This window comes from Thunnus albacares, chromosome 2, assembly GCF_914725855.1.
Source record: "Thunnus albacares chromosome 2, fThuAlb1.1, whole genome shotgun sequence".
Taxonomy (NCBI): Eukaryota; Metazoa; Chordata; class Actinopteri; order Scombriformes; family Scombridae; genus Thunnus; species Thunnus albacares.
Window position 1 is genome coordinate 8,525,293 of NC_058107.1, and position 27,240 is coordinate 8,552,532.

The 27,240-nt window shown below is 40.2% G+C and overlaps 1 protein-coding gene and 1 long non-coding RNA gene across 9 annotated transcripts; both read right to left on the bottom strand.

The window, feature by feature from the left end:
* Positions 1-605: 605 nt before the first annotated feature.
* LOC122991272 lies at positions 606-2,149 on the bottom strand. Its single transcript, XR_006405681.1, has 3 exons — positions 1,641-2,149; positions 1,117-1,181; positions 606-719 (listed from the first exon to the last, which is right to left on the bottom strand). It is a non-coding gene; the product is annotated as an uncharacterized LOC122991272 (long non-coding RNA).
* A 2-nt stretch (positions 2,150-2,151) lies between these two features.
* add2 (adducin 2 (beta)) lies at positions 2,152-26,545 on the bottom strand. Of its 8 annotated transcripts, none has more exons than XM_044364768.1 (18): positions 22,259-24,140; positions 20,681-20,878; positions 18,773-18,914; positions 16,728-16,879; positions 16,537-16,617; positions 15,415-15,564; positions 14,903-15,046; positions 14,487-14,585; positions 13,542-13,718; positions 12,225-12,476; positions 11,187-11,303; positions 10,991-11,077; positions 10,774-10,900; positions 9,732-9,815; positions 6,326-8,297; positions 3,022-3,154; positions 2,371-2,509; positions 2,152-2,235 (listed from the first exon to the last, which is right to left on the bottom strand). In XM_044364768.1, the coding sequence occupies exons 2-15, from the start codon at positions 20,825-20,827 to the stop codon at positions 8,044-8,046; spliced, it is 2,013 nt and encodes a 670-aa protein (XP_044220703.1). In that variant the 5' UTR covers positions 20,828-20,878; positions 22,259-24,140; the 3' UTR covers positions 2,152-2,235; positions 2,371-2,509; positions 3,022-3,154; positions 6,326-8,043. The 8 variants fall into 8 exon arrangements, with proteins under 8 accessions (XP_044220703.1, XP_044220701.1, XP_044220699.1 ...); XM_044364766.1 differs by lacking the exon at positions 2,152-2,235 and adding an exon at positions 26,111-26,545 and having other exon boundaries at positions 2,450-2,509; positions 22,265-22,312; XM_044364764.1 differs by lacking the exon at positions 2,152-2,235 and adding an exon at positions 26,111-26,545 and having other exon boundaries at positions 2,450-2,509; positions 22,259-22,312.
* Between the last annotated feature and the right edge of the window lie 695 nt (positions 26,546-27,240).

A 27,240-nucleotide genomic window follows, 5' to 3' on the forward strand; every position in this document is an offset into this window, starting at 1 on the left:
TATTCGTCTGTTGCTCCTCCTATCAAAGTCTGCTTTCGGTAACATAGCTGTGAAAGCCAGCCTGCTTTAAAATGAGACGTACAAAGTACCCATTTGTAAAGCCGGACAAATCAGTCATCTACTGACGACATCGTATGTATTTATGTATTGCAAAATATCCTGTGTAGGACTACAAATAGAGAATACCGAATGACATTGAAAGTGGTGACAATTAAATCCAGAAAAATATTAGCTAATCAGCAACATCTTAACAGCCTGTTGCATGGACCAACACTGGTCAACAGTCAGGCTGTAAAGACATTAACATTTATGCATCATAAAAATGTTCCTGCACATAATGACTGTGTCAAAGATTTTCTTTTTAATAATCAGGATTGCAACCACACACTTTTAAAATGCTTTTATTTCAAATAAAATACAGTACACCACCTTGATAACAAAGCTCCACATATTTTGTGCACATGGGGTCTCCTTTCAATACTCAGCTGTGGCTTATTGCAAGCACTATTATTTACACTCATGCCTTTACTTATAAAAGGGTATGTACAGAATTGTTGCATCACACAAAACAAGTTAGAAATAACAGCAAATAGTACATCTTCCACTATTGTGAAGGGAGAACAAATGTATGTTTCTTGGGTATCACGATGAGTTGTTGGTACTTTCAAGCAATGAAGTCCAGTGGTCTATTGAATCCACCTTTTCTGTTCATGTACTGCCTAAAAAAATAAATATATAAAAGGAAAACATTACATCACTGTTACCCTCGCAACACTTGCAGATTACATCATCGAGCACCAATGGGAAAGCAGGGATCTCTGCATCGAAACACCTGCAGAGGTGATTGGCTACAATAACAGTGGTTGATGCTGAGAGTGCTCAATATGAAGGGACTGAAAAGTTAACATTTTAACTCAGCAACCTGACTGACAACTGGGGTTCAAATGACAACTTCAAACACATCATAGATGTTGTAATAAACATGGCCGTATGCAACACTTCCAAAAAACTGTCAGTGGCTATGTGAAGCACTGTAGTGATGCTGCACGCCTCATAAACAGCTCTATGCAGTTACAAACCTTTTTTTTTTTGTTTTAAGATGAGGGCTTGACATACCTGTACTTTCTCTTCATAGTCACATTGACGGCATGTGCATTCACAGATCCATCGGTTTTCTTCCCCTGTTTGAAAACAATGTTACTGTCTCCCACATATTTCATGCGTTAGCGACATATTCATGTGAGAGTGACACATTACTAATTAATGAAATGTAGAAGTCTCTGTTTGACATCCATTGCTCCTCATACTCCCACAACTTATTTATGAGGATAATTTAGAAGCTGCCTGCTTTTTCAAACATTTCACAATTATAAACTACAGTAAACATACAACCGAACTGGATCCAGAAAATACTATACAATGTGTGATGTACTTGTTGGTAAACAAAACCATGATGGAAGTTTTAAAATTTTATTTAACACACAAAGATTATGACAAAATTCTGAATATCCTATCTGCATTTCATAGTGTTGTGATATTATAATCCACTGGCAAAGGATTGTCAAAACCTTTTGTCCAACTTTTATAACAACAAATGAGTTAGCTCTCACTGGGCAACTCAACACTGCCTGTACACTCACATGCCTGCAGCTGTGAAACGCTTCCAGCTGCTAAGAATCTGACTGGGATGATGTAGCTGAAAGGCTTTTACTGTGAAACAGTTGCAAATATATGAAAAAAGTTAAGTGTGACGTTGTCCAGTAATAGTTGTCATAAAATGTAGATTTGTACAAATTTCAGAGCTTTTTTGTCAATTAAGCAATCTGTTATGTTACAAGAAACAGTTGACCTTCATAACAGTGTCTATTAGATGAGAGTGAGACTAGTGAGCAATAAGCAAGGGAACAGCAGCCACTGCATTATGCAGGAGCGACCTGCTTTATGACTCCTGCCTGCTCTGATTTTGACATTCACAAATTTGTTGTAGAAATTCATATCACAATGGCAATAAATGAAGCAGGCCCACTAAAATGAATGTAAATATACAATATTCCTGCTGTATTCTCTGTTTGGCTGTAGAATGCAATGAACTTTATTTGAAATAAATTGCACCTCCTTGTGGATGCACAACATAAGACACCCACTGTACTCTCACCTTGGTTGTGTCAAAGGTAGTAAATCCCATCAGTTTCATCATCTCAATTTCCTCTTCTGTTTTGCCTTGCATGTCTTCCGCTGTTAAAAAATGATGCATTGAATCAGGCTAAAATATAAGCGTTGCATTTGGAAATGTTGCATTCGTACAGATGAACTGAATTTCCCACTTAACTTATGTGAATAAAGAATTTCTGCATATTATTCGTCTTATACCTGAGATCTGAATGGGCTTCGCTGGCTTATCCTTAGCGTCTTTGCGATCATCTTCACGTCGGTCTTTTTGTCTCCCAGGAGAGAGGGAAGAGGAGCGATGACGTCTAGGAGGAGACCTGCAGAGGGAACACAAAGATGGCTGCAGGACGGGTTATCACAACTACTGAGGGCAGACACCTCTGCAACATGTTGTCTTGATACATATATTTTATGGTTGGTCCTGTTTAGACTGCAGATAAATGTACAGTCTAAACATTTCTAAATGTTTCTAAAACAAGTTTCTAAACAGTCCCCCCCCCCCATTTCTGCAGGGGAAACTAAAACGGCACCAAGACCAAAATAACAATCGAAAGCATCTAAGACACAATCAAAGCACTACCGATCCTTTATTAAATCCATTTAAATTGAACTGTAAAGCTAAAACTGCATCATATTGGAGGTGGAGAACACTTACTGGTGTGCTTCTGATTTTTAATGACCTGTATTTGCGGATTTATCTTCTGGACACAATCTAACTGGCCCTTACACAATACACCTTGTATCTAGCTGGTACTCCAAGTAAAAAGACCTGGGGTCCTATGGGGTAATCACTGTAAGACTGACCACTGCAGTCATAAATCAATTCATCAAAACACTGTTTGATTTCCTCACCTTGAACGCCTCCTGTGAGGAGATCGTGAGCGGCTTCTCCGCCTCTCTCTGTCCCGATCTCTGGAACGAGAGCGATCCCTCTCCCTTCGCCTTCGCTCACGGTCCCGAGAAGTCGAGCGGGAACGTCTTCTCTCTGGAGGAAAGCAGGAAATGGGATCATGAAATTAAGCGGAAGCCCAAACTGAGGAATGTGGCATCCACAAAAACAGTATTCTCCTATAAACTATTTCATATAATTTATTTGTACCTTGTTGCACTTCTCAGCAACATATTTTGAGAAATATGCTATACCTAGTGTATATACAACCTGTAAAAATGTCAATGAAACTATGTAAATCTTGTTTTAGTGTTAAACCTGCAGTGCAGAACTTTTACAAAGATCTAAAGGAATGGAGTCAACTTGATGAAAGTGTGTGCAATGTGATAACAAAATAAGTAACCAAGTCTGGAAAAGGGTGGGAACTAGAGTTGCAGTGATTAATCAATCAACAGAAAATAAATCAGGAACTATTTTGATAATCAATTAATCAGTATTTTGTTTTGTCTGGTTACAAATTCTCAAAAGTGAACATTTGCTGATGTACTCTTGTTTGGATCACTGTAACTGAATATCTTTGGGGTTTGGACTGTTGGACTCAAAATGTGATTAATATTTTTCAGTTTTCCAACATTTCATAGAGGAAACTCTTAATCTATGAATCAAGAAAATAATTGGCAGGTAATAGATAACGAAAACAATTGTTAGTTGCAACCCTGGTGGATACAGTTTAAACATTCACTTGTCTAAAATTGCCAAGCTGAGACATTGCCTGTTTTGAATCTCTAATCGCAAGGACTAATAATTACCAAGGAAAGTTTTATGAGGCTTGGTCTAATTTTCTGATGTATATAAAGGAAGAACCCTAACAGGAAGTAAATATTCCTACAATTATCTTTGTTGTTTTTTAAGGAAAATATGCTCCCCCATTTATTGATACATGGCGCTCCCTCATTTTTATTTTTCATTTCTCTCCAGAGAATTAGCTATAAGTGCAGTAAGAAAATATATTTTCTTATTGTACTTGTAGCTGATTCTGTTTGCTGAGATTTATTTTTAGTTTTCTTTTGTAACTTATTTTTCATTGATATACTGTAATAAGTGATTTTGTGTTTCATTGTGTTTTGTATATATTGAAAAAGTTAATAAAAAAACTTTAATTACAAAAAAAAGAAAAAAAGATTGAAGCTGATATTGAAGTGACCACCGGACAGGAGCGACATTACAGCCGCAGCTAAGTTATGCTGCTAAGTTTCTACGTGATTCATCCTGAAGAGATGAATCTAACACAAACAAACAACTGGCTTTATAATATAATGGCGTAATGTCGGAGCAAAGATGTGGCACAACTGTTACAACTTATGAGGCCGTATATAGTGCTGTGGAGTCAGACAGAGCAGAGTATTGAGGAGGAAGTGACCATGGTAGCTGTAACAGCGGCAGCTTAGAGAGAGGCGCCGTCAGCCAGACAGGAACTGTACTGTGAGGAAAAATAAACAAAACTAGACAATGGTATTAAAAAAATGTCCATAGGTGCAACCAGCAGACCGCAGGTGGATCCTAGTGCACCAGTTTAAAATGCTGTGTTGCAACAAGAGAGTGACTCTGCTCATTTGTGTTTGAGGGGGGTGACATTAGCTAAAGGAGACATGTTCTGACAATGGCTGCGGGACTCAAGATTGAAGCGTTGTATCCACCAAAAAAAGAAAAGAAAACGGAAACGCCTTAAACTGTCAGTGTGGAAGTATTTTGGATACATACATCTCCAATTTGTAAAATTGCCACTGCGAAAGGATTCAACACTGTTGAAATAATACTGTTCAAGTGAAGGTAATGAACTATTTAATAACTAAGTTAAAAAGTTACTTTCAACGAAGCTGTGAGTTAAGAGTTGGGCTTTTAGTCCAACGTAAACTAACAGCAACAAAGCACGAAAAGGAGCATTGCACCGTTTATTAATGAACACTCACCAAAATGGCATGTAACCCCCTCAAGGGCTTCAGTGAGACCATTTACATCCTGTTGCTTCCTCCCATCTGTGCTGAGTAATTGCTGGTATGGTAGGTAAATATGCAAGGTGTAAAAGACTAACTTAACATTAGGCTCCTGTAGACTTCCAGCACAATGAGAAGTTCTCAATTTCTCATTTCATTTTTACTAAAACTGCACCCCGCCCCTCAATAACCAACCAACCACATAGTGTTGGCAGTTAAGATAATACCTGCTTGTCTTTTTAACATTGATACTGACAGATGCTGATAGCATGGAGATATTCTGGTCTACCTCTATTGGCAACAGTTTAATAAGGCAAGACAATAAGCAAATGTTTTAGAGTTAATTAACACCAACAGCAAATTAGCTTATTTTATGTGGAGAAACGCTGAAAAGTAAATTTAATGTTAACCACACTCTTAATGCAGTTTGCATTAATTTGGGCAACTAAAAACAATTAAGAAGTGTGACAACTCAAAAGACATTGGTATAATGACGTAAGTCAACTAACCAACACATGCATAATAATATCGCTCTACTAAAGGAGGGAATCTCTGTCTGGATGTATGTTTGTCCTTTGCATATCTTGACAACCATTCATCTGATTGACTTCATCCTTGGCAGATGTATTGCTGAGGAACCAAGGAAGTGCAGTGTCGAGTGTGAAATTGTTTGGATGAGCGGTTCTCGAGAAATAGGCTATATAAAAAAAATCCCCATGAACAGCGTTGCTTCTGCTTCTTCTTCTGTCCGTGGAGTCAACGAGCGGAAATACGGACAGCGCCATCCTGCCATTGCAACCGACGTTGTGGTCGGAGGGTGGATTTCATCCGTAGTAATAAAAACAACCAAAGAGCATGAATTGAAAAAGTTCAGAATAACGTTAGTTCTTCTATTCCTGTTAGCACGCGTGTTCAAGACATGGTGCAGGATGTCTCAAGACACGGTAATCAAAACAACATGCTAGTTAATGGCAATAAAAGCGTTTCTATTTCACACTGTTGCTGTGTTACACCTTGTTAAGCCGACGTTGTATCGAGCGTAACTGGCGGTTAATTATAAGGTGATATTGAGCGTGTCGCATCTTAAGGTGCACCGTCAGCTAGTTAGCTAAAACAATATATGTTAGAATAGTTTGGAGGGACGTTTTTTTTTAAATGTTTGTTTTATCCGCTTAGTGAAGAACAGAAAACGTTTTCTCAGCTAAAATTGCCAGCTAACCTGCCCACATAGCCTACATAACGTTAGCAAAGTTAGCCACCTCTAGCTTCTTACCTCGTCTCGGTGGAGTTCGGCTCCTGCTCCTGCCCATCTTTATAACCAGTCAAATGATACGTTTAATTAGTAGATCAAACTCGTACTAATTATAGCAAAATACGGTGAGAAATCTTCATAAATAACGTGCTGTTGCAGCTGCTTTGTGTTCGGTTACTGGTCGCTCCACCAAGGCAGGCTTTCTGTTGTTGATGGCTGACGTGTGAACATCCGGTACGCTTTCTGCAGAACAGCGCCCTTTATCGAGCTGGAGGACAGTCCTCTTGTTTTAGCAGCACTACTGCTTCCCACTAATCGAAAGTGTTAGAATTGATTGAATGGAGTTACAACTTCCAAAAACATATTTGTAAATACATAGAGTAATGTATTGTAGTATTTATACATATATTAGCTGTTGAATTATTAGTTATTTCTAGTAAGTAAGACTTCAAGGCATTATGGAGCCTTTTCACCCTACAAGTCCACATTAACATGTGATTAAAATGGAACATGGAAGCTGTAGGAGGACGAAGAAAGATAATAATCTAGCAGGAAAAGATAGACAACACGTGCATAAACTAGATGTTCAGTTGGTTTTAAATCAAACTTGATCTTTAATGACTGATACATGGTAACCTTGCAACACTCACTTATACATTCTAATATAAAATAAATTAAAACCATGAGCAAACATCACACATCAGCATTTTGTTAACAGCTACTGGTTAAAACGGAAAATAAATACAACTGTTAAGAGGTATTTTGCACACATACATTGAACAGGAAATGAGAAAAGTGGAATGTTTAGTACCTTCAGTATCTTCTATTACTGGGTTTCAAACTGCATTGACAAGCAACAGATTCTTTATGCTTCACATCCTTTTTTTTGGGTAATAATGGCATTTGTAGCGGCCTGTGTTTTGTTGTGAGCCAGTATCACTTTCTTTTTCCTCTTTTGTCCCTGCTGTAATAATGATAGTTTTACACAAAACCAGCATTCAAAAGAGCACAATCAGCAGCTATCAGTATATTTCTACATGTACTGCACCTGTGCTCACATAGTATACCTGCAACATCTATCTGATAATTATAACTAAATCATGACTAGAGGATGCCTATGATGATGAACAAATGTAACGTGCTAGAATGTCAATATACATAATGTCTAAGTGCCTATACATGGATTAGGGGTGCATAATTCATGGGGATTTAAATTTCCATCGTGTCTTGAAAAGTTGTGGATTTAAAAAAAAGGTATGAAACAAATTCTGAGTGGCATGTACATAGGATTACACTAGTAATCCTAGTTTGAAAAAGGAGCATCTTAGAACGGCTATACAGTGAAGCTAAGTAATGGTTTGATAGCACGGAAGGTGAAAATCAGACATTAAAAATGCAAGGACTGTGCGTGTGTGTGTGTGTGTGTGACAGGGTGATTAGAAGTAGTGTGTCAAAATGGGTTGGGTTGTATCTGACCTGGGTCAAATAGTATGTGAAAGTAATTATCAGTGTTTTTTAACCAGCTTAAGATGAATCACCACATAGATCAAATCAATGAGTAACAGTTTTACAGTAAAGTATTTGAAAGTCAATTTAGTACACAGAGTCTGTGAATGACATCTTAACTGACTGTGTTTTAATAGACCTTATGTAGTTAATTCCACCCATCTGCTACTCCATTGTACACTAAGAAATATTTCACAGTAATATTTCACCGAGGTCTGGTGTGTATGAACTCCTCAGGTCTCTGCTTTCTCTTTCTGCTTCTTGCTCTTTTTCAGGAACGACGGTGGCTTGAACTTCTTTTTCTTCTTGGATGGGGACTTGGAGGGCGAACCTTCAGGGGTGCCGCCCTGTGGTTTAGCCGGTGGAGCAGCAGGAGTGGAGGTGTCATTGGTTGAAAGAGCCTTCATCCCTTTCTCCAGTTCTTCTGTGGTCTGTTTTTCCTCTTCACCTCCGTTCTGTATGGCTGGAGAGTCAGTTTTTGCCTCCTCTGCTCCGGTTGTCACAGCATAAAAACAAAAAAGGCAGAAGTTTAGTAAATGAACAGAAAGTCTTGAGTGTGGCGGAGCTGCAAAGCTACATGCTAGACATGTCACTGCAGATGAACATGCTTGCTTAATGAGAAGTGGTTTGTCATACTGTTTCTCTGTACTTACTAGTGAGACAAGACCAAAGCACCAGAAGTGTTCCCTATGAATCAATGTGGAGTAACACAGAAAAGGACAGACAGAGGGAGACATGTACAGGAGATACAGTGGGTACAGAGACAGATGGATTTCCCTTCAGAGGGCTGAAATGTAGCAAATGTAAATCAAACAATAACGACAGTGACAACAGACTTTTAAAAGACATTTTGACTTGAAACACAGGTGTGGCTAATGTAATTAATCATGGCTGCATCCATTTACATGAGGCCTGGTGTTGCGCATGTTGCCTTACAGGAACAGCTAAATGCACCAGAGTCATTTTTAATGTTACATGTTGAACCTGTGTTTTCCTGCTTTGACAAGCCAAAATGCCTTCCTAGAAAAAAATCAATTAAACACGCCAACAAAACCTGACACCCCATGTTATTCAATAGTTTATCTAACATGTAAAAAAAGTCACTGGGACCACCGAGGTGAAAGTGTCCAATCCACAAAATACATGGAACACAGTCTGCAGTTTTCACAGATTATTTCTGCGGTAGAAAATTGTTCCACTCAAGACTGTATACAGGGAAACTGGGACAGGACAGAAATGTTGTTGTTCCATATTGCAAATGTAATGTTTCAATGCTCTGAACATCAAACTTCCTTTCACTTCAACTGTTTTGAGCAGAAGTGGAAATCTCAGGTGGACTGTATATCTCAAAACCCTAGTCCAGATACTACTAGAGGTAAGTGAGAAAATATGTTTTTCTCTCATTTATCTATCTATAATCTGATTTTTTAAATGAATTTAAAACTCCAGTCAGTTTATTTTACAATAATACATCCTTATGTATAGTTTTCTATTTTTAGTTATATAAAATGAAAAATGATAATGAAGCATACTTCTAATCTAAGGCATATATTACTTGTCATAGTAGGAAAAGCACAGGTGTTACTAATACCATTAATGATGGCTTTGTTCTATTAAAGTAATGACAGTGAGCCAGCATGCATAATACCAGGACCCTGAAACTGAAGCAGCTAAATGGAATTCAGCCATCATTAATTTGATCAGTTACACCTGTGCTGGTCCTAGTTTTAACTGCACAGTGACGGTATCTACTACACATGATCAGGAGTAACATGGCTGTCAGTGAGCATTTGAAGCATGAGAGGGCAGAAGCAGCACTGAGTCACACATGGGACTATGTAAAACTTGGAGCAGGCTGCCGGTCAGATAGCCAGTGTGCAAGGCAAGCGGAGCAGACGGTCAGTGCACTGCCAAGCCTCACCTGTGGGAGGGGGTTGGCTGGGCGGAGAGCCCTTTGTAGGGGAGGTAGCAGGGGAAGACTCCTTGTCATTTGCCACCTCCTCCTCTACTTACACAAACACAAACACATAGTCACACAGTGGGGGACAGTGAGTGCTCAGCTGAGCAGTGAGTGAGAGGCAAAGAGAAGTGGATAAAGTTTACATCACAGTCACAAGTGAAATCGAGCTTGCTTTAAGGGGTGGTGTGTGTTTCATTTTAATTCCAATGATGATTGTTGTACACATTTTTAAACATGATCCATTACCATAAACAAACAAGACCACTGATGAGAAGACTGGCTTCTCTACCAGGTGCATTTTACATTATGTGCAACAAAGATGAATGGTGTTACATGACTTCACAGCTTCTCAGATGGTGCAACAACTGAAAAGCAGGTAGAAACTATAATTTAATAAGTGGTATATTGGTAATTATAGATGGTACACACAGCCCCATTAAGGAGGTTAGAAGAAATTGTGCAATGCATTAATAGTGAAAGTGAGGGGTAACCAAAAACCTATATAGCCAAAGGTATATGGACACCCCTATTCAACAGTTTGGGGAAGACCCTTTCCTGTTACAACATGACAATGGTGACAATGACCTAACAATGGTTTCCCCAGTTTGGTGGTGAAGAACTTGACTGGCCTGCACAGAGCTCTGACCTCAACTTCATCCACAGGAGATGAGCCAGGCCTCATCTCCCAACATCAGTGACCTCATTGAGGCTCTTGATGTAGCTGAAGGGAAGCAAAACCCTGCTGCCAGGTTCCAAAATCAGAAGTTTTAGCTGTTCCATAGTTTTGGAATGACATGTTCAACAATCACAAATGAGTATTGATATACTTTTGGCTATATAGAGCATAAGTAAATCACACTTAGTAACTTATTCTAATACTGCTCGAAAGGATAAATCTCGTTCAAAGCTTAGGAATAGAAAGGTGTCTACTGTATATTAGGACTATTATAGAACTGTAACTGTATGTACTTGAGTCAGCTGAGTGGAGCTGAATTAATCATACCATCAGTGCCTCCATCCTGTTTCCTCTGTACTTCCTTGCGGTACTCCTCCAGCTCCTGGTCTGTCAGCTGGTTAAAGGGGTTGGGAGTCTCTGGCTCTGGTGGGACTTCAGGTGCACTGACTGGAGACTAATGGACAAGAAGAAACACAAAATCACAGCTTTCAACTATGGAGAGGAAAACAGACAGATGCTGGCAAGCAGAGAGACTGCAGGTTACCGGAGGACTGTCAACTGTTATGACACTGGCGAGGACTTGAGACTGCGGTCCTGCTGTCTTCATGTCCTGACGATTCTGCTGTCGGATCTGAGGAGAGAAAAAGTGTGTATAACATTTTTGATACACACAAAAAGTATGTAGAAGACAAAGCTAAAAATTGTGGCAGTGAGAAAAGGCCAGAGGCAAGAAAAGGCACCTTGTTTCGTGTCTCAATAACCTCTTGAGGGTTGGTGAAAAGAGGCACAAACTGGTTTGGGTTCTCTATCTTGATGGATGTGCTGCCAGCTTGAGTCACCTCCTCTGTCTTCAACCACTAAGTAAGAGAAAACCAACATGTAAACAGTTCGAAACAATTTAGAAACAGATTTAGTCAATCTTGGGCTGAGAAGAAAACAGCAACTACATCCCCAAAAAGTATATTTTGTATATTATTTTGTGTATATTTGGTGTATATGAAGGGTATATGGAGTAAGTTTTGCCACCAGAGGGCAGACTCTGCACTGCAGTAGTCACCACTAAGAAGTGGGCTTTCCCCTGCAATGCAGAGAAGAGGAGAGAGAGGAGGGTGGGAGGGACTGAGGTGGAGAGAAACAGAAAGGGAGAGCAAAGCTCCTCCCACTGATGTAAGACAACCAGTCTCATATTGTTTTTGTCTCTAAACGACTCATCACTGCAGCTCTGAATATGGAGATAATATACACGTTGCACATGAATTACAGAGACAAAACTGCTGACTTTGTAGTCAGAAATACCCTTTGTTGAATGCATACCAAATATAACAAATCTCGTTTCAAATGATTTGGGAGATGGTGGATGAATATCTTTGTTACTGTGTCTGTCTCCTCCTAACATCAGTCATCATTTTAAAATTAAGTTCTAAACCTCAGAAAGATTCAAGCCTTTTCTTCTTTTCCTCCTCAGGAAAAGCAGCTCATTATTATCTCACTCTTGGTCCTGATCCCTCCACCCTCAAGCTTCTTTAAAAAAAATATTATCCCTTCACATCCCTACTGACTCAGTCTACCCACCCCTCCCTCTTTGAGCTGGAGACATTACACAACTTTTAGGTTACAATGGCCACAATTTAGCTCTTTGACAATCTGCTTGCCTTTGTGAATGTTGTCAAGTGCAATTAGTGCAGGTGATGCAGTTTGGACAATTGTTTCAAATAAGTCTGATCAGCCAATTAAGTAGACTCCCCAGCCTTATCACATCTCCATCCCCAGAGCCTCACAGTGGTGCGCTGTGCGTGTCCAGGGCTGGCCTCATCCTGGCTGACTTTTTGGTAGGTGTTTGGGGTGTTGAGCCATCGAGTCCTCTCCTGCTGCTGGCGCTGGGCAAAAGGGTGCTGCCTCAGAGCTGGGTGGACTCCGTCGTCGTCAAACTGGTGGAAGGCTGTGACAGTCGCAGGCACCTCCACCTCCCTCCGCGTCCGCGATCGCTCCAGCAGCACAGGGAAACGGTACGCGTAGCCAGTACGGTAACCCTGGAAAACAACAGGGGGAGCAGTTTTAGATGGTATACGTGCAATAGATAACATTAACTCACCTTACTGCACACTTAACTGATGTCTGTGATTGTCCAGGCTGCGAGAGAGAAAGCAATGTTCCATCTTTCAGTACATTAGTAGCTCTTGGGTAATGCAAGTGTTTCTGTGGTTTGTAGTTTTATTCCACAGAACAGCAGTATCAGAAATGTATTTGCTGTTGATTTCCTGCTGATGCAAACATTTCAAGTCACTGCTGCTTCACCCTGAAAGCTTTTCATTGGAAAACCACATGGAAGCTTTTATGCTTTTACTGTGAAGCAGTAGTATTTGTCACAGAGATCAATTACCATCTGCTGATGTTAAATTCAAACTGGTGTACACAGCAAAATATGGATATTGTGTCTCTTTTTGACGTGGATCTGTTTTTAAAGGACTTTTTGGAAAACATTTTGGGAAATACTCTTATTTGACTTCTTACTGAGAGTTGGATGAGAAATCAATGCCACTCTCATATCTGTCTTTTAAATATGAAGCTATAGTCAGGAGATGGCTAGCTTAGCTTAGCATAAAGTCACATCTTAACGGTGAGGCTGTCAGACACTCAGCAGAGACTCCTGGAAGTCACTACTCCTGGCCAAGAAATAGTCCAACACATAACCCACCATAAAACCACAAATTATTATTATTACAGGTCATTTTTTGTACAGATTAAATACACAATATATAACGTGTTAACTAATGAGCTTTGGACAGAGCCAGGCTAGATGTTTCCCCTGTTTCCAGTCTTTAAGCTGCGCCAACCAGCTGCTGGCTGTAGCTTCATACTTAGCATGCAGGCATGAGAGTGGTATTGATTCTCATCCCACTCTTGGCAAGGAAGCAAAAAAGCATATTTCCCAAAATGTCAAACTATTCCGTTAATATTACATAAATGGTAAAGCAGCACCAGTAAGACATTCCATCCTTATAAATCCACCAAATCTTGAGGAAATCTTAATAAACATCTTGATCAACATTTTTTCATCATTGTACACGTTTTACTTTAATATAACTGTTGCCTACCAAGTTATCCAGAGTTCTCATGAGGGCTTCAAACTCATGCTCCCCGATGCGGCTCTTGTGCAGGGGCCCAAAGGTGGAGCCAGCCCAGCCAACGGTGCCGGCTGGGTTGGGTTTATGGGTGGTCCGATCTAGCAGAATCAGGTTCTGTTCACCTCCAGCACAACACAATGCTGACACCTGGCACAAAACACAGATTTAAAACGGGCTACAACTTCTGTTTTCCGGCAAAGTTTTATTTCACCTGCATACACGTTTCATTCATACAAGCACAATGCCTTGCTTTACTGTGGGTGAAAAAAATATAACACGCTGCCCTCCCTAGTTCCGAAGAACTGATGACCTTACAGTCATATCTGCTTCCCTACAGGCCACTGCTGGTCCTGTAGGATTACTGCAGTGTCTCTTTTGGCACACAACACTACTATAGTGTTTTACACTGCAGTGCAGAGCTCTCGCTGAATTACAGTGAAAGGCTATTAAGAGAAGGGCAACTGCTCAGGTGTAAAATTGGTGCATCTACATTACATGCACAAGTTCACTCTCCCACTCACACACATCTACACGTATGCAACAGCAGCACTTAGTCTCTAGTACAGTGGTTCTCAAAGTGGGACCCCGAGACCCCCAGGGGTCCTTGTGGGGGTCCCCAGTAAAAAAAGGGAATAATTTATTTTCACTATAATTTCATCCAGAAGCAACACAATGACAGACTGTATGACTATATTGGTCATGGGTTTCATACACTTTCTGTAATAAAACATTTAAAAGAAAAAATGTTATCAAATAGACATCCGTGGTCTAATTTGTGTCAGTTTATGGGTCATGGTTTATGGTTATGTGAAAAAGTTTGAGAACCACTGCTCTACTGAGTCAGCTGTTAGTCAGAATGTGTGTGTGTGTGTGTGTGTGTGTGTGTGTGTGTGTGTGTGTGTTTGTTTGTACTACCTGGATCTGGCAGGCAGCCTGGATGTGGTAGATGGTGTAGAAGGCCTCCTCCACAGACTCCCCCAGAGCCACAATGCCATGATTTCTCAGCACCAGTACCTGCACATCATGAAATCAACATTAACACTAGATTAAAAACCCACCTTATTTTATTTTTTGCTACAGCTGCAGGTTATGGGAGAACGTCCCTGTTGAATTAGAAGGCAAACTAAGACCAACTCCTGAGTTTAGCCTCCAAGCAGCAGCACCAGCTTCAGTAATTAATCCAGCATAAGGCCACATCACCTTATGTCTTTTCTCTATTCATTCTTCCAGCTCAAACAAATCATGTGGGAGGCACAGGAGCAGTAACTGCTGAATCAAGCAATGATACGCAAGTTTCACATTAACTGTCTTGTCTCTTGTGGTCTGCTCACCTTACAGGTGGGCCCCAGACTCTTCTGCAGCTCCACTCTGTCCTCCTCCTCCTCCATGACTCCATTGTAGTCATAATAGGCCACATCACCGACCAGCAGGGCCTCATGGGACAGTGGCAAGAGGCCGCACTTCATAGCTGATACCTGGCAGACAGTTAGCTGTCAGTTGTGGCAGGGAAGGTCATGAGCCAGGCTCATATTCACAATGAGGAAGTCACAATGTGCTTTACAAGCATATCCATGCTGGACAATCTATAATGTTATCAGACACTAACAGAAAAAGCTGATACTGGAAATGCTACAGCTATGAAATATTATCCAGTGATCTAAAATGTGTCCAGTGTTTAGTGTATGAATGTGCATTTACTGCATCCTCCATTCAGCAGTGCCTCTCATTGCGTATCTGGATGTGACCAATAGAAGTCTAATGGTTTATCCTCTAAACAAAGAGACGGGACAGAGCTTTGAGCTAAAGCCAGCCTCCACCCCGGCATTGTCCCAGGCTGACTCACCGCAGCTGTGGCCGGTGTATGGAGGTGCAGCAGGCAGCGAACATCTGGCCGGGCTGAGTAGATGGCCGAGTGCAGGCTGAACTTCTCTGTGTCCACACCAAGGTTGGTACTGCCCTTCTCCACCACTTCACCCAGGATATTCACCTTTACCTGGAAACCACAGGACACCATCAGCATGTGTTTCACAGAAAGGTCTAGAACTACCACCTAGCCTTGACTGGATCCTCATGAGATACAATGTTTGGGAAGCAAACTCATCATCTGTGACACGCTTTCACCACAGTGAATGAAGCAAATTAGAACATAAGTAACTTTTGTCATAAATGTCCTGCTATTTTGCTTAGTCTTGATGTAATTCTGTATTATATCAAAACCTGCTACTGACAAGTGTTATGATGATGAAGCGGAATTTCTCCAAACCTAGAGTTCAACTGATGTGTGCTTTTGAGGGCTAATCGATTACCTTTGACTGAAACTGTCAACACTCTCTGTTTTGTAAGTATATAAAGATAGAATTTCAGAGTAATTTAATTTAACAAAATCACCAGAATTCTACTGATGCATGAATGCATACAATGCAAGAAAACATAATAATGCAGTAAATCAATTAGACATTATTGATCAATTATACAATAACAAGACTGAGAGGCTCTGTAAGGCTGTACTTACATGTAGACACAGTGGTGTTTTGTGCTAACATGCTGATGTTTAGCAGGTATAATGTTTACCATTATCACTATCTTATTTTAGCATGTTAGCTTGCTAACATTTGCTATTTGCACTAAACATTAAGTACAGCTGAGGCTCCTTTGTTTTGTAAACACTTAGTCAGTACTTAGTAATAAACCAAAGTATTGGATACATTTTTGTTTTGACCTGACGATGGCACTATATGAAAAGTTAAAATCATCTCCAAAGTTATTACAATTCATCCTGAGGGAGACATGAATGTCTGTACCATCCAATAGTTGTTGAGATATTTCACTCTGGGACAAAGCTGTAGACCAACCTACAGATCAACATTAAAAATGGCATCATATCAATAACACTGAAGGGTTGAATGCAATCGGGGCAAACGTCATGTGTCTGTCCCCTATTGTGACCGTGATTAGACCTGCTCACCAGGCTGGATCCAGTCACCTCGCTGTAGGCCAGGCCGTCTGGTAGCACCAGGAAGTGTTCCTGTTCTTTGCTAACACGCAGCTGTCAACGAGGCAGAGGGACATCAGTAAAGACAGAATGACGACGGAAGTAAACTAAAATATTACACCATTGTGTGAAAAGCTGTCCCTTAAATTAAATAAAAAACTAACAGTAAGACAGGTGCGACTGATCTGAGCCCAGCCATAGAGGTCAAACAGGCGATGGACGCTGGCCAGCTTGCAGCGCATCAACCTCTCCCCCTTCACCATGCTGCCAGGCTCCCAGCCATGCAGGTCGTTGATAGGTGTCACCATCATCATATCTGTGTGGTGGAAGAAAAAGAGAAAACCAGACAGAGACAGAGAGGGCAGAGAAAATGAGAATGGTTGATCACTTTAAAACTACATATTTCAAAATAAGGAAAATGAGATTGATGAATGATATCTTTGTTAACGTCACGGTAATCATTTTCTATTTGCATGAGGCTTGAGTAAGTGTTTTCAGTGCATGTCTAATTGAATAGTCACATTTACTGCTTTATGATAAACATGGATATTTTACCCTGATAATATTTGATCCATGCTTTGAAAACCAGTACCTCTCCCTGACTAGGCAGGACAACTTATAAGTTTACCATTGTTATTAACACATGGACTTTGGTGTCCTCATGTAGTCCCCTATGTAATTCTGCCAAACTTCAATCTGAGCAGATGTCTAATCAGCCAGAATAACTAAAAACACCTGTGTGGGTGTGCAGTGCTTCTAACTCTAACCCTAATGAAATGAACTTAAAAAATTTCAGGCATACATTACATTCATAGTTTTCTCTCTGTGGACAAGTTAATTACTGTCAATCAACTGCTTGTCATGCACAATTAGTGACTTACTAATTTTTTTCTTCATTTATAAATTGTGCATTTGTGTGGAGCTACTGTACATACTGCAGTTGATGTATTTACAATGTTATCACAATAGACCTTTTAGATAGAAGATAGATAGATAGACCTTTAAGCAGCAAAAGCACAGTTGTAACTTAAGTCTATAATGATGACTGTGTTCCATTAGGGTAGAAACACTCTACATGTGGTGAGCCATCAACACCTCTCACACTGGGCCGTCTGTTGGCAGACTAATCAGGCTGTCAATCCAACTCCATTTTACTGCTGCTTCCACTGTTGTTGCCATATATGTTCACAAGTAAAGTGGTTGGATTTTTACACAGAATGTAAAGAAAATAAAAAAAGAGGCTGCAATTTACTGCCTGCCTGTCTCCAGTGATGTCGGTGATCCCATCATGCTCCTCATGAGGGATTTGCCATTTCTCCTAGAAAATGAATGGGAGCTGGTGGCTACTCCCAGCCTGCAGCATTCAGTGTGTTTCTGTCCTTAGGTGTGTCAGTAAGCGATGCTGGTGAGCAAGTATGGACAATATCAGCTCCAGCTACGTAAATGGAATGCAGCCACTAATTAATGTTATTAATTACACCTGTGTTACGCAAGCATCAAACGTCATCCGGTCTCCAGACAAATAAAGTGGCTGTGGGGATGGAAGCAGAGTGGAAGTTGATCATTTGTGTCTTCTCTATAATATTTTAAATGTTCGATGGATACAACAAACAGTCTAATAATGAAATAAACACCCAGATTAACAGTTGATTGCTTAATCAATGGATCATCCAGTGGTAACAACAACTAACAGCTGAGCAAATTCAATGACTAGCTAGCAGTTTTAGCATGAGCCAAAACTGTTAGCTCACCTTATTTATTGGAAAACCCAGGCTAACCATAGAACCTCTTGGCTAACAATGACATAAAGTCTCCCAGGCAAACCACTGTTGCCAAACTGACCACTTAATCATTTTGGTTTTGTTTCTCAGACTCTGGCAAATTTATTTTTTGAAACTGGCTGGTAACAGATCTAGTGACCTCTTCTTCCCATGCAGAGCAAACAAAGTTGTCGTATGTGATGCTAACAAGGTTACATTTGAACTCTGCAGGATATACAAGCTAACAATAAAGTACCTGTGCTAACAGTGGTAGAACTAAACCTGTGCTGCAGTGGAGTAAGCAGGGTAAATATCCACTGCCCTCGCAAACTAACAAAGGAACAATGAGGCTAAAAATGCTACAATCATGGCAATGAAACATAAAGACTGTCGATTTGAATGTGTATGCAGTATATTTAGAGGTTTATGTAAAGGTTTTGTGCACGTACTGGAAGGGGAGACTGGTAGGGCGGCTGGAGAGCCATGTGAGGCCATGAAGTCAGCCAGCTGTCTCAGTGCCCATAGGTTGGATGAGCTGCCGCCCTTTTTCATCTGTTCCTGGATCAGCACATCCAACTCCTCCCTGAATGACTGTACCCAGACACAAATACAAATGGTAACACATTAGCACATACACATGTATATACAAAACACACATTACAAATAAATTAAGCTCTACAATAATACTCAGTTAAGTGCAGGATTTAAATATTTCTGTCTTTGGTAATTTTTGGTTTGTCTTATTTTTCTACGAACACAAAAACTGAGCCATAAGAATAATTTCAAGCATGTGACAATAACATAAAAATTCAAAGAGGTTTTAAACACATATACTGATTAGCAAACACTCCTACACTACAGAGGCAACAGTGAGTGAACATATTTAATGAGTCAGCCTCTTTCCAATAGTCCTTTCACTCAGCGGTGCCAGAATGAGTTTTGAGTTTTAAGGACATCCAGCGTTGGATGACGTACTCGTCATGATCGGACTGACACTATTCCAGCCATAACACTAATGTAGCCTACCTCACCTCGTAAATGGTCACATAGTTTAGTAATTAATGTTACACAACAATATTTGCACTGCAATGTGTCTCAAGAATAAAAAATGAGATGCTACTTTTGCTGAAAAGAAAGTTGGAAAAGAGGCTATGATGAGCTGCTAACCCGAGTACCCTTCATAAAAAGGTAGAATATCAAGTTATAACCGACCAGTCTGATGTGCGTAAAGGTGTGTGTGGTTATTCTGCAGAAGCCTGGTGTCATTTTCAGGTGATTTAATGAATGTAAACAGAGTCAGTGGCTGTGCGTAATGACACTGCACTCTGGCACGGCACTTCTCAGAGGCTGCAAATTTATCAACATATCAGTCCTGCTGTCTTCAGATACTGCAGGGATTTAATGAACTGAAGGAGAAGCTTTTCATACAGTTTAAAACAGCTGTGGACAACAGATACTGTAAGAATCACCTACATTCATTTACAGATCAACACAGATGCTCTGACCACATTAAATGTTTCTTTCTGTGCAGATTTTGGTTGGAGAGTGTTTAATTGAAATAACTTATTTATATTTCAAGCATTAATTCGTTATTGAAGCACATTTACAGCAAGTATTTAGTTTGATCTTGTTGATAAAATCACCAAGTGGCAGCGGAGTGACTTTGCTCCAGACATAGACGTGGTTCTGGGACATGTGAGACCCATTTTCCACAAAAACACTAACAATTCGCTTTGCGCTGCCTATTTGTACGTCTCTTTCCGGCAGTTCCCCGTGTATGCAGTGCTGGGCACCACAATACCACACAGACGGGCAAAGCAAATTTCAAGGTCAGGAAAATACCAAAATGTCTGTGTGCTGCTTGCACTGGAAAAATAGTACCCAATATTGTATTTGGTGGTCAAATTATTTAAACTACTCTGAATTGGCAGCCATAGGCTACTCACAGTCCTCTGTGTTCTGATTAGGATTGGATTTAAACATCCAACATGTTAGAGTAGGCTTAGACATTATCGTTGTGATCGTAATACCTGGCTTAGATGTTACCACTCTATAACCATAACACCTGAAAGTAGGGGGACAAAAAGTCTCGTTATGGCCACCCTCTCCACTTCATGCCCTTCATCAGCGTCACGTAGCTTCCCTGTTGCCCTCCCATATGCAGAAACACACAGTCAAATGCTTAGAATGGGTCCTGCACTGACGGCAGCCCAAGCTGTCAAGCAGCATTTAGGAACAGATTTATTCTAAAGAGAGGAGATAATCGTATCTGGAGGAGAGGAGACAGAGAAGAAAAGAGGACACGGAAAAAGACTTGAACAATAAATCATGCACACACAGACAAACAACCATCTCACCGGACTCTGAAGGAGGCTAGAGATGCGTTTTTTATGCTGGGGTCCAGAGCCAGGGGTTGAATGCTGAGGAGACTGGAGGCTCTCAGGGACCCCATCACTGGGGCTGCGCTGCACCGGGGTGCCCTTAGGGGTGGGGGACTTGCTCATTTTCTACTGTTTTGCAGTGGGTGTCTTACAACCAGGGGTGGGTGAGGAGAACTGTGAAGAAAAGGAATGATACATCGGTAAACAACATCATAAACGTTTCTTGAATAGCACTTTTCAAAAACAAATAAGAGCAAATATTCTGATAAGTGCGCCAATCTAATTTATACATTCTAGGGTGTAGAGGTAACTCAATGGTTCATATTAAAAAAAGACATGATGCTGACTCTTAAAATGTTGATATGTTTGAAACCTTTTTTAATAAAGACAAAACATCAGATGGTTTTAATTCCAGGCTGCAGATCAGCACATCCTGACTTTTCAACCCTGACTTTGAATGACATGGCATGAGCAAGGCGTGGCTTGCAATATTCACAACTTTATTATTGATTTATTAATATTTTTTTAATCAATATTCACCACTCCCTAATTCACTTAACAGCACTGAGTGACAACAGAAGCTTTGCTTTACCAAATGGCATTCTTTGAGTAACAATGGCAGATACAGGTGATCTGAAATAAGCATTCAGCATCAGATTTTTGGATTCAAAAACATAGTAATTTGTTAATTAATAATGAGTGCCATTTGGTGCTAAAATATGGCAGTAAGTATGACACTTCAGGCATTGTTTGACAAGATACCACTGAGATAAAGTCCATTTCAAACATTCAGCTTGAGAAAAGGCTGGGGATGGCCCGAAGACACATCAAAAATCAGATGATGATGATGATGATGTAAAGACAGCAAAGAAGAAGCTGACAACAAAAAATGTGTTGAGCTTTCTCTTGCCAGAGTGTTGCTCCCACATGGTTAAGGACGCAGCTTGTATTTTGAAAATACATTTTGATTCGTCACTTCCTGTTAATACCTGGTATGAGAATGTCAAGTGTGCGAATAAGGTGAACGTACAAGGGGATGGGACAGTCCTCTCTGCTGCAGTCCCATTCCGGCAGATAAGATTTAAAGGTTAAAGAGGAGAAAATAATAGGATAAAAGAAAGTATAAAATATATTATGTAAGACACTTTTAAGAAAAGCTATTTGAATTATGGCCATACAGCAGGTCTTTCTGGAGCCGTAATCCTGTTCTGAGGAAAAAGACATCAGCATCAAGGCTTATCCTAGGAAATGTAAGTAAATGTGCAACTGGAAGACGTGCAGTGTGCCGACTAGTTTATAATCTTCCTGATTACACTTTCAAGTATCCACAAGAGCCCTGCCTAAGGAGCCAGTGGTGCACATCAGTCCAGAGGTAGTTAAATTTTAGTAGTTAAAGAGATCTAAAGATAATCAAACGTTAAATAATTGCTAATTCAGACAATATGATTGATTGAACTGATTAATGTACAATTCAATCCCAAGTAAACTATGTTTTGTTCTGGCATGTATAAAAAACATACATACATATACAAGCATTAAGATAGTAAAACCTACCCTCACATTAAGGATGCTGTATTCCTCAGGGCACTGGACGATGGAAGTGCAGAGCTATAGAAAATGCAGCATTAGCAATAAGAGCTCACATGCAGACAGTAACATCCGAACCACTAACAGGAAGTTAGCTAGTGATACAGCTCAGTAATTGGAGAAAGAGTAAAGAGTTACTGTAAGGATCTTCAGAAAAGAGCTGGCCACTCCCCAATTGAAACACACTCAACTCACGCGCACGTGAGTTGAGCACACGCACGCACGCATGCACACACACACACACACACACACACACACACACACACACAGTGCTGCAGGGAGCAGATAAGGTCCCAAACACACCACACCCTCTCTCCTGTGTTACATCTTACTAACTGACTCAATTACTTACTTACTTGATTATTTGCAACATTGTAACAAAGCTGTGTAACCTAGACGACATGCTCTTTCTTGTTTTAAACATCCAGGACTATGTTTATAAGATGCCCACTCCAGCAGCACAGAGGAAGTTACATCAGATCCATGTGTATTACTAAATCTCATTGCAGTGCACACATAAAACTCTGACAGATGACTAAACCTTTAATGGAGTTTCTGGATAAAATGTGCACTTTAATCTGACAGTATCAGGCTTCCTCGGCTCAAAAGTCACTGAAACACTGCACCAGCTATCTAAAGCATTAACTGAGCTCCCTAAACATACACTGACATATGGATTATGTTGTTTACCAGCCAAACTGCTCTCTGATCATAACTATCTTTTGATAATTAAGGAAAAGCTGCTCTGTTCAAGCTATTATTACATTTTCACTATGTACTCTCCAAGTAATCTGTGTTTTTGTTTTAATATGATGGTCAGTTTTTGGTTTTAAGCAATCACAAACACAGATATTCATACTTATTTTTCATTAACACCTTTGCAATAAACATTTAAACGGATGTAGTTGGATGCTTTTTAACAAATCACTTATTTTAAATGATCAGCAGCAGCCAAGTCAGACTTCATCATGTGGAAGCAGCAATCAGTCTGTTCTTTTCTCTCTCACAATAGAGGATGGTTCACAGTGTGTACGACTCTAGAGAGAGTTGAGGGGGCCCAGCTGCTGACAAGCAGCAGACAGAAAGCCTCTGTCTCCAGGGAGGGTCCTAATGACTGAGGGGAGACATGGAGATCTGGCTGCTGGCCCACTACGGCTGCCTTCTTATCCTTAGTCACACTTTGGTGGCTGGCTGTGCTGCTTCATCACCTCACTTCTGTTTCAAATGAGCTTGGGGAAGAAGGGAAGCTGACTTCCTGCCATCCCCTTCTTCTCTTACAGCTGGGTTCTAACTTTGGAACCAAACTACAAAATTTAATCAAAAACCAAACCACTTAAACAGGTCAATACTTCCAAAGAGTATATAAGTCTATCCATAGCATTAACTTTTTTTTTTAGACATTCAGCCAATGCTCTTGTCCATAGCATCTCTGTGTTACTGTGGAATCCTTCACCAGAACACAAAGATCAACTAACTTGATGCTGCTGTGCTCTGTTGCTCTGTTTGGCCTAATACCTACCTTAAGAAGTGAACTAAACCTCCAATTTTGTAAGAAATAGATCATGGTGCACATTATCTTCACACATACAGTACAAGCATGTATTGACTGCTGTAAATCTACCCACTTGCGGTGGTTTTAAGAGGTCTCTGTCTCTGTGCACGGACATCCAGCAGCAGAGTAGCAGATAGGAGTATAATTACCTAAGGAGCTCTGAATTGATTTTCTTTGGCTCCGCTTTCATTAGGTTTATGCCAAAATGGCTGGCCAGTGGATCCCTACCAGTTACGTGACTAGTTTCTAACAAATTAGACTCTTTACTACTAATATTCCAAATTAATATAATGTTGAATAATTGTGATATCATGGTAAAAATCTGTTGTAACATCATTTACAAACCTTGTTTTCATTCGCAACTGTCTAAACTCATTGAAACTCATCATATGTGCCTGTTAAATTTCTGGTAAACAACTCCTTCATAATATCATAAAACTTAAAATGTTTTGATGTAACTCATGAGTTTGTATGAGCATGAATGAGAAAGCACTCACTAATTTGCTATCCAGTCATAGTTAGTTCTAGATTGATGCCTACACTGTAATTGAAACCCAACTGCATTTTTATTTTCATACATAACTTTTAGTCTAATATTCATGCCTAACAAATCATGAAACAAAACCTAGCTAAACCTTCTCTAAATATATTTTACAGCACGTCCATGTAACTTACAACAGGGTAACTTTGTTGTATTCAACCCCCAAATAAATGGACTCATTAACTTAAAATCTATCAGATGGAGTGTCTTGCAGAAATGCATCATACACACCATGAAAATGCATTAATGGGTGACTGGTATAGTGGTATAATACATTTTATAGAGGCTATAAAAACTGACATGTCTCTACAGTCTCTAATGGGAAATGTGGCTGCCACCTTGGCAAATAGCACTAGACAGCGCACAGTATAAAGAAACAATATCAAAATATGCTCACTTTAGAAAAGAACAAATGAAAAGGCAGTTTTAAAAAAAAGGGAAGTGATGGAGTTCTAATAGCCAAAGGACTTTTAAAGGTGTTTCACTTTTATTGACTATATTAATAGATTGTTATTCCTAATGTCAACTTAAAATATCAAAACTGGTTATTGAGCTGCCTTTGATTAAATGAAACTGCAAAATCCTATTTCCCTTTAATCTGGACAAGTCCTATCACAATGTATAATTACAGTTTCTATAACTGGATTGATTTAGTAGGGATAATAAAGGCTTAATTTATGCAAGACTTTTTACTAATTCAATACTTGACACAGTAAAAGAAATGAGCAGTTATTTGAGGGGTAACAGGGATAATATGTTGAAACTAATATTCACAAACGCTGACTTCGACATGAACTTCTACACTTCTGTGGCTGAGATGTATCCCTCCAGGTTCGGCGTCTGCCATTGTGCTGAGGGAGATAAAAAACCTGCACACATAGGGGAGGAAGGGGAGGGCGAGCCTACTGATCAGATAGTCACGTGAGTGCAGCATGCAACACTGTGTATCCACAGCCGTATATTTCATCATGAATGCACAATATCTGTAGGATTAGTTTTATGCTTTAATAGCATCCTCCGCTTCTCCACCCGCTAAAGGCCCGCGCACTGCATGGCTGCCTAGCAACACTAGGCGCTGCAGCATCAGCACCAGCATAGCCACCTGCAAAATGCAGCGACAACACTGCACGACTTCCCTCTAAGAACCGGGCAAACGCCCGATAAAAAACGTCAAAATAGCTTTTGATGCCCCCCCCATGAATAATAAATGATGACACTGTCCGGAACACAGATAGATTGAGCTGCTGTAAAACAACAAAAAATCACCACTGGCACGCTAATGAGCGAGATCAGACACTGCGTGGCTGAAGCACTGGTAGGAGACTGCCATCAGACATGCAGTCTCATTCTGAATACACGACAGACGCTGCACATATGGGACTCCTTGCACTCAACACGGGTCTTTATCTGCAGGACACAGTGAACACATGAAAACAGGGGTAATATGGAGAGGGGGCTGTGCGCGAAAGAAGGGTGCAATATTATTATTTTTCACAAGCACGTCGCCCATTCAATCTGTTCGTAGAAAGATAAGGCTGTGCACCGTTTGACCGACTACATGGTAAACATCAGCCAGTGAGGACAGCAGACTGATACATCAGCATTGAAATGCGCACACACCACTCATGCACGCGTCAGGGAGGACCCTGTACTACGCCCAGTCACATAACCATGATTGCCTTGTTCGACACAACTAAACACAAATATTAGCAGGCAGTGTACTCACCTCAGTGCATCCTTAGGACCGTCTCCTCTGTGTGGGTGCGGCACACCCACCGCCCAAAGCCGTCCTCAGAACAAGCAGATGTGGTTAACTACAACAAATCTGTCAGTGTTGGGTTGCGACAGCAGGGTTCCTTTGTCAGAGTATTTCAGGGCCTCAGCTGATGCCAAGTCAATAGACCCTGATGCTTTTCATCGCCGAGTGCGCCTTCGACCAGCCCACTGCCACGCCTGTCCAGTCTGACACCCAAGGGCTCCCTCTCAAACAACTACAGTGGAAATGAATTTAAGCAATGCACTTGCTTATTGTGTTTGTAAAGCCTACGTACAGCCCTGGTGTTGGATTTCTAATGCTGTCTCCTTAAACGTTGTTTAGTTATCAAGGCCCAGTTCAAGTCGGACAAATATATCACAGTCGACCAGGCGCCACCTTCTGTTATAGAGGAGAAGAGCCTGTAACCTGGAGTATGTTTAAAACATGTTACAGGCATCCACTAATTAACAGCGAAGAGTACATTTACACAATACTGTACTTTACTGTTTACATTTTATGCCACTTTATACTTCTACTCTACTATCAGTGAAATATTGCATTTTTTTTTACTTGACTGCATGTATTTAACTATTAATAGTTCTTTGTTACTTTTCAGACAAAGACTTAACACACATAAAACGTACAGTAATAACTTAGAAGATATGATGTGTGGCTGTAGGCACAATTCAACACTACAACAAAAAAGTTAAAATAATGTCCCCCTCTAACAGCTACAACATTAAAATGCTGCTTATATGTAAATGTGTCAGTAATAATAAACCTATTATACAGTACAACATTCTGAAAGATGCCGTTATGCAAACTTATGAACATAAACTCAGGTAACAAATTTGAGCTTGTTAAGGAGTACTGAATCGCTACTTTAGTATAAACAAAAAAACACTATCCGGCAATTTGTCCTAAATGACATAATGGCTAACATAAACACACCAATCACAAGTGTCATTTCAATATTTCTATTGCATTTTGATATTTCCACTTGCATGTTTGAAATAAGGTCAGTAATAGTGTGTATGAAAATTAAACCTGAAATTAACTGCCCTGCACACAACCACAGGTGTTTTCAGTTATTCTGGCCA

Coding starts and splice junctions, on each gene's coding strand:
- add2 (XM_044364768.1), bottom strand. CDS start 20,827: ATGAGCAAGTCCCCCACCCCTAAGGGCACCCCGGTGCAGCGCAGCCCC. Junction 18,915..20,680: donor CTAGCCTCCTTCAGAGTCCG/GTGAGATGGTTG, acceptor GTCTGGGTACAG/TCATTCAGGGAGGAGTTGGA. Junction 16,618..16,727: donor TCAGTCGCACCTGTCTTACT/GTTAGTTTTTTA, acceptor CCTCGTTGACAG/CTGCGTGTTAGCAAAGAACA.